The sequence below is a fragment of the Rousettus aegyptiacus genome, unplaced genomic scaffold (genome assembly GCF_014176215.1).
Source record: "Rousettus aegyptiacus isolate mRouAeg1 unplaced genomic scaffold, mRouAeg1.p scaffold_m13_p_7, whole genome shotgun sequence".
Lineage (NCBI taxonomy): Eukaryota > Metazoa > Chordata > Mammalia > Chiroptera > Pteropodidae > Rousettus > Rousettus aegyptiacus.
The window spans coordinates 106,930,777-106,942,468 of NW_023416310.1; the positions used below are offsets into that span (position 1 = coordinate 106,930,777).

The 11,692-nt window shown below is 42.9% G+C and overlaps 2 protein-coding genes across 2 annotated transcripts; one reads left to right on the plus strand and one right to left on the minus strand.

The window, feature by feature from the left end:
- Positions 1–1,836: 1,836 nt before the first annotated feature.
- LOC107517510 (olfactory receptor 1361-like) lies at positions 1,837–2,778 on the minus strand. The gene has a single exon (XM_016158278.2). The coding sequence runs from the start codon at positions 2,776–2,778 to the stop codon at positions 1,837–1,839; it is 942 nt and encodes a 313-aa protein (XP_016013764.2).
- A 5,991-nt stretch (positions 2,779–8,769) lies between these two features.
- PROP1 (PROP paired-like homeobox 1) lies at positions 8,770–11,387 on the plus strand. Its single transcript, XM_016158285.2, has 3 exons — positions 8,770–8,878; positions 10,066–10,298; positions 11,049–11,387. Exons 1-3 carry the CDS (start codon positions 8,770–8,772, stop codon positions 11,385–11,387), a joined length of 681 nt encoding a protein of 226 aa, XP_016013771.1.
- Positions 11,388–11,692: the final 305 nt, after the last annotated feature.

The window sequence follows — 11,692 nt, forward strand, 5'->3', positions numbered from 1 at the left end:
TATAATTTACTTTCATTATCATTCAATTAAAAATATTGACTCATTTTCATTCCATTCTGTGAGACTTCTTCACCAATTGAGCTTTTTATAAAGTCTAAGGTGGAAGTAAACTAGTACCACAGGGGAATTTGGAGCTTCTGCAATGAAAAATAAGAACAAAAATGGTAAATATCTAAGTAAATAGAATAGAGTATTTTTCTCCTTTAAAGGTCTTTAAAACATGTATATAATTAAAAGCAAAAATTATAACAGTGACTGGTAATCATCAATATCAAAATGTTTGCTCTGCAAAAGATTGTTAAAAGAATTGAAAGAAAGCTACAGACTGGGAAAATCATATGCAAATCACATATCTCACAAAGGACTTCTCTCTAGAGTATACGTAAAATATTTAAAAATCAAAGGTAAAAAATATTTTAATCCAACAATAAATGGGCAAAATATTTGAACAGACATCCCATCAATGAAGATATATAGACAGTAAATAAGTACATGAAAAAATGCTCATTAGAAAACTTCAAACTTAGACCCCAGTGAAATACCTTTATGCGATGACAATGTTAAATGCTGGTGAGGATGCAGAGCAACTAGACTTCTTATAGATCGTGGGTAGGAATCCATAATTTTACATCCAATCTGGAAAACTTTTGGTTATTTTCTTATAAATTTAAATATAGAGTTATATATGAGCCAAGAAACTTCTGGGTATTTCCCTAGGGAAGTGGAAACACAAAGCCTGTGTGCTAATGTTTACAGTAGCTTTATCCATTCATTGGAATCCTACTCGGCAATAAAAAGAAACAAATTATTCATATGTACAAGGACATGCATTATGGTAAATGAGAAAAAGCCAGAGTGAAAAGGTTGTGTACATTATAATCCCATCTATATGACATTCGGAAAAATGTTTGCAGGGGGTTAGGAGTGGAGGGAGGGTTTGACTACGAAGGGACAGCATGGAGGAACTTTTTGAGGTAATTGAACTGGTTTTTATCCTGATAGCTGTGCTGGTTATACAAATCTATATAGATGTCTTAAAACTCATAGAATTCTATATCCAAAAGATGATCAATTTTACTGTAGGCAAATTAAAAAATAATAAAAGTAACAACATAAAAGTGAAAAAGAAAATCACCAAGTACCTAAGAGGAAATGGTCAGGACCATTTGGGTTTCAATGGACTTGGACAAGATAACTTCTCTGTGACTCGATGTCCTCATCTTGTAAAATACTAATGTTTCTGGTAACATCTTATGAGATTGTGTAAGAGTTAAGTAAAATAATACAAAGATAGTCTTTAACATATTGAATTCACTCAATAACTGTCAGTTCTATTTTGATTTACTATTATGTACAATAAGATAATTGGGGTGAGATCAGTGAAACTTATTTGGCACATGTAGCTCTCAGTTGGCATACAGCCTGCTTTCTGCTTTTCCTGATTTTGAAATCTCAAACTCAAACCACTCTACATGTGTCTTCTTCACTTTTGACATGGGAAATCACATAGAGCAGTTGACTCTAAAAAGTCTGTTTCTAAGTCACCATTGTGGTGGCTGATATCTCGTAACATTCCTAAACTCATCATTAAAAATTTTGGATCTAATTCACCTAGGCCTCAGTCTAGGTGAGGGGGTCATAGGATCAGCCCTTCCTGTAGGTACCAAATGAATGGTTTTAGGACTTATGAGAACCTGCATCATTTAAAAATATGATCATGATCCCTAATTAGAAAATAGTTGTGGGTAAGCACTTATCTTGACCTCAGTTTCTCTTCTGAAAAATGAAGAAATGTATGAGTTCCAATAGCCTTTTTAGCTCTAAAATTTTCTAATTCTAGGATCTTGTTAAAACTAGTCTCCTAATAATTAGTTTCCTTAAGGCTTCCTTCATGTCACGATTTCTCAAGCTGTAGATGAAGGGGTTGACCAGGGGAGTCACCACTGTGAAGATGATAGTGGCCACTTTGTCCTGGACTGAGTAGGAGGATGAAGGGCGCATGTAGACACCCAGGATTGCCCCATAGAAGAGGGAGACCACAGTAAGGTGGGATCCGCATGTGGACAGGGCTTTCCTTATTCCCTGAATAGATGGAAATTTTAACACATTAGAGAAAATAAAAACATATGAAACAGCGATACAGGTGAATGGTGTAATAGATGTAAGTCCACCCACAGTGAATACCATTAACTCATTGATAAAGGTGTCAGAACAAGACAGCTTCAGAATAGGGTAAGGGTCACAGAAGAAGTGATGCACGGCATTGGTGGAACAAAACGTAACTTGAACCATGAGAAGAGTGTGAAGGAGAGCATGCAGGTTTGTAATGACCCAAGACACAACCACCAGAAGGACACAGAGTCTCGGCCTCATGATCACAGTGTAGTGCAGCGGGCAGCAGATGGCAGTGTAACGGTCATAGGCCATCACACTCAGGAGGAATCCATCCATGTTGATGAAAGTGATGAAGAAGTAGATCTGGGTCATACATTCTTCGTAAGAGATAGACTTGCTTCCCAATATGTGATTCACCAGTGTCTTAGGGATTGTGACTGATGAAAAACAGATGTCGACACAGGAGAGATTGGCCAAGAAGAAGTACATGGGTGTATGGAGATTCCTGTCACAGCTGATAGCCAAGATGATGAGAAAGTTCCCGATGATAGTGACCAAATAGATCCACGAAAACAGCCCAAAAAGAGCCTCTTCCTGCTCTGACTCCCCAGACAGTCCCAGAAGAAGGAATTCTGTGACTTTTGTCTGGTTGCCCCTGTCCATGTCTGTAGGGAAGAAAATATGGTGAAAAGTAAAAGGAAAGATTTAATTGTAATTTTTTTAAAGATAGCAGATCCAAAGTTTATTTCTCAATTAATATTACTTCAAAAATAAAATTAGACAAGACTGGTAATAATATGTCATCATTTGAGTATATATTTTTTATGATACCGTTTCTATCATTGTTTGAGAATAAACTCATATTAGATAATTCCATGGAGTTAGTTTTACTGAAATAAATAGCTGATTAATTTCTATCATTTTAATTTATGTTTCATTACCTTTCATTACATCCAGTTTAATTTATTAATTTATAATTTACTAATAGCGAATATCTGGTATCTACAAAGTATTTTCACATACACTATTTCTTTTTATCCTATGAGTGGTGAATTGTATCATTCATAGATGTGGAGAGTAGGAAGAAGAATCGGAGATAAAGAAACCAAGACTCAGAGAGATTAAGTGATGACAAATTAGATTGACAGGGCCCATAACATTTACAGCCTTAAACAGCTAAAATTCTATTTTATTTGAATTCCTCCTCAGTGTTGCCTCCATATTTTTATTAGCTACCATTTATTGAAAATACAACAAAGTGTTAGGTGCTGTACTCCTGCTTTATATGCATTTTCTCATTTTATCCTTCTTAAAATCTGCAAATTTTAGAAATAACAAGTTTCATTCAGCAGAAGGGAAAAAATGAAGCGAGGAGATTTAGCTATTTGTTTACAACCATAAATTCTTTTACCTGAATAAATACTACTTTATACAACTTCCTCAAATTCATTCGGGTGTCCCTTACATTTTCTTAGGATTATACAATTTTAGGCTTTGAAGATCTGCCTGCTGGTTTGTTCAACCTTGCAGTGGCACATTGTCAAAGGTCCTTGCAATTGTTCACACCTGCTGGCGAGGGTGAGCTAAGTAAGCATGTTGCTGGGGTTGCTTTTGAGGATTCTGCAAAGAGGCTTCTTTTCTCCTTTGTGCTCATCAAAATAAGATCAGTTAGATGTGGTACTTGATATTATTTTTGAAGAGGAAGAAGTTCACAGAGAAAGTAAAATTATGGGGTATATCCAAGTGATAATCCCAGCATTAATAAATCAATATAGGCAGAAAGAATGAGATTAAACATTGTGGATGTGATAGCCATGGAAGAATTCACAGTACTGGGATAGTAAAAAGGAGAAAAGATAACATTTCTGGTAAGAACTAAGGCCTGGGGCAAACAGAAGGAGGAAGAAGAAGCGACTGACGGGAGGCTCGACTGGCTGGGGCAGAGGATGATACAAGCAATACTTTTAGAAGACTGGTTGTAGAATGTACATAATATGGCAACAGTAAAGTGTCCTAGAATTTTGAGAGTTAAATTAGTAAGACTATTGTATAATTCTGAAATCTGAAAACATTTTTCCTAAGTTACATCGCGAAAACTTAAAGGTGGAAAGGCAGTACCAGGCTGTAGCTAGAGCTATTGAAACAAGGTGCTAGGAAAAAGACGATTAATGTGAAGTGTTGAAGTTGGGGAGCAAGGGTTGCCTCAAGGAAAACCCCTGCAATATTTGTGCATTCGTTTTCATTGTGCCCCAAACAGCAGATGTAAATATTCTGGTCTTAGTGGCAGGCTGTTTCCTATAATCGAAATTATAATAAAAGGTGAAAGAGGTATAGCAGAATGGCGATGGGTTTTTTTCCTGTGAATAAAGCTAAAAACAGGCCAATAGGCTCTAAATAACCCACACTTTGTGTTGAGAGAGCTGCCAGCATTAAGGTTAGCTACTTCCTGTCAAGTGTTGACCGGGATAGTCCTACCAGTAGCGTACTCAACACTGTTCCCAGTCCCCAAGGCACTATGGAAAGAGGGCTGATAGGTGAATGAGCAGTAATTCTGAAGAAAGCCCTCTCATCACACCCCTTCATGAGAAGAAAATGAGCTTCGTAGTCCCCAAATCTGAGGGAGAAGAGAACTAAGAACTCGATCCAAAAAAAAAAAAAGAAAAGAAAAAGAAAATTGAGTTGCTTGCATGATGGGGAGACCATCATTTTCTGGTTTGGAAGAAGTCTGCTCAGCTAATAGACTTATTAATTTGCCCCTTTTTTCTCCAAGCAGGGGAGATGAAACAGATAAAGATAATAGAGCTGAGACTGGAATGGTAGAGAAGCTACTTGTGTGTTTGCTATTTGTCATCACGAAGGCATGGGAGTTTACACCACAACTGGCGCAAAGGTAGAGAATAGGGGCAGAATAGGAGGCTCTGGAAAGTCTGACAGCAGAGTCTCTTAGTGGGGAGGGAGGATGGCTCTTGGCTTGTGCTTCAGGCCAGGATTTTTAGGAACCCAAAGTCCCTGGTCCTAGCACCACCAACCTGAGTCATCTCCTTCCTTTCTTTCCTATAGCTTATTTTTCTCTTTCCATCTCAGAATAGTGGCTCTATTCTGTAATGGACACCGCAGCCCAACAGGGAAAAGGCCTGTGCATGGCAAACCAAGAGATGTTCCCCTTTGAACTTGGTTGGATGCAGAGAGATTTAGCATGTCTGTTTTTCCAAATGTAAATCTATGTGTGTGTCTGTGACTTTGTCATTGGAGGTAAGCATGCCCTCACCTGTTTCCCAGCCCTTCTTACCTGGCTTCTCTCTGCTGCTGTCAGATGCTCTCATGGAAGCCCCATCTCCAATGGCTCCTCGCTGGACCCAGGATGATGGAAAGACTCAGCCAGAGCCGAAGATGGAGGAAGCTTTTCTCACTGGAGGAGAACATCTAGAGTTAGTCACGGTGGCTCTCCTGGGTCTGGCTTGGTTGGTTGAGAGCAAATAAGCAGCCCTTCTGTCCCTGGAGATCGGGACTTTCATGGGGATCTGGGCAGCAATAGTTGCCAAGTTTGGGCATCCCGAGGGCTGATTCCCCACAGCTCCTTGTTAGAGGCTCCTATAGTCACTGTTATTTGTTCCTTTTCTCTCCTGATATAGATACATCAGAGGGGAACTCAACTCAGTGCTCAGAATCTTGCTTCCCACTGCCTCAAGTCCATCTCATGACCATGTCACAGACAGAATATACTTGATTGCCTGCTCTGTGCCCTGAATTGACCTGAAGAAAAATTGTTAAACCAATGAAACTGGCCCACAGGGATGCATAGCAGCTTCATTCTGTACACTTTGTTCAGAAACAAAGGCTTAAGTATAATCCTTAAGACTTCAGGACCCTGTACTCTTTCTTCTTTCAAATACAAGTTTTAATTTGTTAATTTATGCTAAGAAAGTTATAACTAAAAGCAGAACCTCAATTCTGTGTTTTAATTTCTGTAATAATTACCGTGTCTCTGACACAAGAACCTAGAGGCACCACCTAGAAATGTTGGCCTATGGACAGGGGGTAGGGCAATACTAGGTGTATGTGTATCTATGGACTGACTATTGGACCTTGGGTGTGTACTTATAAGTGTTTACTTGTGTGTCATATACAAAGCAAAATTGTTAAAAAGTGAGTTTCAAAAACCCACATTTTAAGAAAAGTAAAAAGAACACAAATATGAAATTGGGCAAGCATGTGTTAGGTAAAGGCAAAAATTAGAGAACAAGGGTAGCACTACTAATTACAGATAAACCAGTAGTTAAGCCAAACACGAGTGTGTCACAAAAGGGGAATAATTTATGATAATAAAGGAAAAATGCATAGAACTTAATAACTGTTATGAAACATTGAACAAAATAATATAGCAATAGTTTGCATAAGGCAAAGGCTCATAAAAAATTTTAAAGCTAATTATATCAATATCTTAGTGGTAGATGTTAATATATATACTTTCCAGAATTTGACAGATGAAGTAGTTAATATTATGTGGCAGAGATTTTGTTTAAACAATGCATAAATTTGATTTTAAATGTATATGCATATAAGACATATACTTTCACCATGTAAATAAAAAATACACATTTTACTTTTAAGCCCAGAGAATAATTATAAATATTACCCATTTTTTAGCTACAACAAAAACTTATATAGAGCCCCCAAACATTGATTTTGTAGGATACATTCTCTTAGTTTCTATCACAAAGACAAAAATTAGAAACCAAAAATCAAAAGGTAAAAAAAAAATCCAGTTGGTAAAATTTGAAACAGTCTTCTTCAAAATTCCTGTATTAAAAAAATAAAACCAAATGATTTATAAACTAAAGAAAAAAGTTAACATAAAAACCTATGGGAGGAGTGATATCTGCATCATGGTGGAATGAGAAGACCCTTTTGTTTCTCCTCTTAAAGTTACAGCAAGTTGGACAGTTAAAATTCAACAATCCCCTGCTCAATACACTAACACATCTGAGGTGAGAGGTCCATGCATCCAGGCATCTGAAGGTGGACGCATTGGAATGAGCAAGGGAGGCAAGTGGGGGAAGAATAGAGACAGGGGCTACAGACAGTCTGGCACCAGCCGAGGCCCCAGCTGATGCAGTAGTGGTGTAAGAGTTGGACTGCAGCCCTCACGCGGCAGCCCAGAGGGAAGGAGGATCAGCAGCAACATTCTGGTCTGAGTAGTTAAGCCAGCTCCCATTGCAGCTAAACTTGGTGACGGAAGCAGAGATGTGGCACAGCAGTGTGGCAGCTGCAGACTAGCAGCCATCATTGCTAGCAGGAAGAAAAAGCCATAGACTCACAAAAATTCCTCGTCTTGCCCCTCCTTGTCCTCAGCCTTGCCCATTCATTGGGTCGGTGTGTCTTCAGACCTTAGAACTTCATGGTGGTGGCGGCGGATCTAATAAAGGTGGGATGTTCTGGGTTTCAGCGTGTCCTAGAGGATCCCAGAGTCCTGGGGTATCAAGTAGTCTTTAAAGAGTCAGGATGTCCTAGGGATGTCAGAATATACTTCCTTGTCTATGTAAACTTAAGAAGCAGAGTGAAGGGAGTGTCAGGATGCCCTGACTGCTCAGGGATTCTGGGTGTGTCGGGGTTTCCTTGAATAATAAAAGTGTCAGGATGTTGTGGGAATCTCTGTCTCCTGCAGAGTCCTGGGGTGGGGAGGGGATCAGGATGCACTTGGGATTCATATGCTTTTGAGGGTCAGGGCTTTCTGAAGGTCTGGGCAACCTTGGAAGGTGATGGAGTCCTGGGGCTTCTGGGTGAATGAGGAGGTGACATTTGGGGGACAAAAGCAGAGAGTACTTGAGAACGCACATATCCTGGAGACTAGTCCCATAATTCAGGTTGTCCTGAGGGGAAGTCTAGTGTATTCTGAGAATCAAGGTATCTAAGAGGGGCCAGAATGCACTTATGCCTTTCAGGCTTTCAGTTTTCTGTAAACAGGCAGGCCCTTGGGTATCACCCTCAGGCTGAGATGCCAGGCAGGCCCTGTCCAAGTCCCCACTGGCACCCCTCCCCGTCAGGTGGGATTCTGAGGAGGGGTCTTAGGAGGAATGCATTCTCTCCTCCTTCCCCTGCCTGCTCCCAGGAGGGGATTTAACGGGACAAAAGAACTCAGTCCTCTGGGAACACGAGCTCTTGGCCCCAGTCCCTGGACCCTCCAGACAGAGTACCTTCCCTCATCCGGCTTGTGATCCTCCCCTGACATGGGGCTCTGGTGACCAGGCAGTGATTGGATGGGCCCACAGGGCGAGGAGGAGGTCACTCCTTCAAGACTCAGGGAGAAAGAGGTGCTGTGGGATTGCAAGCTGGGAAAGTAGGCAGCTGAGAGCAAAGGGAGAGAACAGCGTCCCAGAGTAATGTAAGGAGAGGAAAGTGGGACAAAAACAGAAACAGTGAGGGCAAGACAGAGAGAGGCGATACTCAAGTTAAAGAACGGAGAATTAGGGGAAATTTTTAGGAAAGACTGAAAAAGACAAAAATCTCTATATATCTACGCAGATTGACTCAGAGAGAGGGAGAAGGAATAAGACAACAGACAGAGGGGAACGACAAGAACAGAGAAAGACTGAGTCAGAACTAAAGGCTCAGGGACACAGGAGACTGGACTGTCTTGGGTGTTTGCTGTTGGACATGGAAGCAGAAGGGAGGACTGAGCAGGGTAAGCAAAAGAAGGGGCGAGTTTGCAGCAGCCTCTGGCCAGAGAACTACCCAGCCACTGGGACTCGGACTTCCACAGTGGGTAAGTGAATCTCTGGGGTGCTCCTGAGGAGGCAACAGGTGTGGGGGCTCCACGCCTGGGTTCCTGTGGGGCAATGGTTTACCACAAAGAAGGTGAAGATGAGAACGCAAAACCAGAACCCTAGAATGTTAAAACCATGGGACCCTTAGAAAGCCTAGAGAAATGCTTTCGTTTTATAGACTGGGGACTGAGGCCCTGGCAGGACAAGCTGCTGAACAGCACACATCCTGGGGGAGCAGATGCAAAGCTGAAATCATCTTCTCACTCCTGACCTCAGAGTTTGCCAAGGACGGAGCTGGAGGGCTCAAGGGTTTCGAATCCGAAGAGAATAGGGGACCAGTGGCTCAACGTATCTGTGTCCCCAGGTAGACAGTGAGCATTGGGTGGGGCCATACCCCTGTGTCCCCATGGGGATGAGGGCCTCCGCTCCAGACGTCTCCTTTTCTCAATGTGCACCTTCCAGGTGTTTCTTTTCGCTCCCTGTTCTCTCTTCCCCGGCTGGCTCTCAGACTAATTAGTGTGGGGGCTTAGTGAGCCTGTGGGAAGGACAGGCAAGCCTTTCCCACGAGCTCAGGTTCCTGCAGCCCTCGTGGCCGGGGCAGACTAGGGGAGAAGATGAATTGTACATGAGGGGAGGGTGTGTCTGAGCGAAAGAGGGGAAATGTTCCATCCCCTCCAGATGAGGGGTGTAGGAGGATGGGAGCTGTATACAGAAGGTTTCAGGTGAATGTGAGCTCTGAGAGCATGGACAAGTCTTAGAGACCTGGACAGTGTGTTAGGGTGTCAGAGCAAATACGAGATCCACGAGTGAGTCTTAGCAGGGTAGCATGTGTGCTCAGAGAGGTGGAAGGTGCATGATGGGGCGAGTTACATGGGGGTGCATCTGGGGGAGTGAAATAGGGGTGAGCATGCACTTGGAGAGGTGAGGCTGACAGAGCTGAGTAACCAGGATGTGAAGCAGGTCTGAGGGGTGTACCCGGTGTGGAGAGCACCGTCTGGGTTAGGAGATGCGAGCTGAAGCGGAGCTGAAGTGGGGGCTGAGCCAGTTTCGACAGGTTATGAAAGCTGAAAGATTTCTGGTCATATAGGGGTACTGAGAGAAGAATTTGGGGGACCAGCACCTGTGGTCCAATGATGGATGGGTGGGCCCACTTGGCAGCAATCTCTCCCCTTCCCTCTATCCTCAGACGTGGGCCCTCAGCCCTACAGGAACCTCCCTGGTGTAGGAGTGGGAAGACCAAGGCTTCCTCCTCAAGGTGGACCAAGGGGTCACCCACATACCCGGCGGCGCCACCGCACCACCTTCAGTCCAGCGCAGTTGGAACAGCTGGAGTCAGCCTTTGTGAGGAACCAGTACCCTGACATCTGGGCCCGAGAGGGCCTTGCCAGGGACACAGGTCTCGGTGAGGCCAGAATCCAGGTGATGCACCAGGATCACCCCTTCCTCTGGGAAGAAGTGCAGTTTGAGACTCAGGAGCCACTGGGGCACAAATTCTCATAGGCATTAAGGCTCCAGACCCACATTTACCTGAATATAGCCGCATCCATCAGTCAACATAACCTCACTTGCACCAGGAGTGTCACTTGAGCGTAACCCTAGCTCTAACGTAATCTAATTTGAATGCTAATACCTACCCACAACCTCAGTAGTGATGTGAATTCCACATAAACAGAAATTCAATCTTAACTGTTCACATACATATGTAACCTTGTCCCTAAACATGGCCTTGAAACTCAACCGGCCCTATGCTCCCTCAATTCTAATCATGGAGCTAATTAATCTTAAGTATAAACCCTACCCTAAATCCAACTCTGTCTATAACAAATAAACCTATCTGTAGTCTTAACCTCTAATAACCCTAGGCAGAATTTCCCATTCTCTGGGGAGGGAAAATGCCATTGTGTCATATTCATCTCTTGTTGGAAATTGACATTTCTTACCCAAAGTTATAGTAGGGCAAATTTAGACACAGGTTGGGGGGTATGGGTCTCATTTGTCAGGAGACCTGGCTCAGACGTGCATTCTGGAGAGCTTTGCTTCCTCCGATGATGTGGGAAAGACTTATACTTTGTTTCTGTATCTTTTGTCATTGGTGGGGAGGGGCCTCATGTGACAGTGCCACCTGTTTAAGAGAGGGGCCCTGACATGACTATTCTCCCCACTTCTCAGGTCTGGTTCCAGAACCGCAGAGCTAAGCAGAGGAAGCAAGAGCGGTCACTGCTCCAGCCACTGGCCCATCTGCCTCCTGCCACCTTCTCTGGCTTCTTGTCTGAGTCCCCTGCTTGCCCCTACTCCTACTCAACGCCATCTCCACCAGTGACCTGCTTTCCTCACCCCTATAATCATGCCCTTCCCTCTCAGCCCTCTACAGGTGGTTCCTTTGCTCGACCCCACCAGTCTGAAGACTGGTATCCTGCCTTGCATCCAAACCCTGCTGGTCATCTGCCCTGTCCCCCACCCCCACCTATGCTTCCCCTCAGCCTTGAGCCACCAAAGTCCTGGAACTAAAGTAAAAAAAATGCTGATGAGGTAATTCCCTAGCTTGTGGCCCTCATGAAACACAGAGAAAACTAGGTGGCTTCCTTTCCTTCTGATGGTAAAGTAGAAATATGGTGAAGGGCAGCTCAGAAGTTGGAGATTTTAAAACGGGAGATCACAATAAAGGCTCACTGAGGTAATTAACTGAGAGAATTTAGAGTGGAAGAGATATGTAAGCCTCAATGGAGGCAGCTAGAGGAAGGGTTGTATTGATGGGTATAATTGTTGCTGCTGCTGAATGGAAATGGTTGGAGATAGAACTTCTGGGGCTTCAT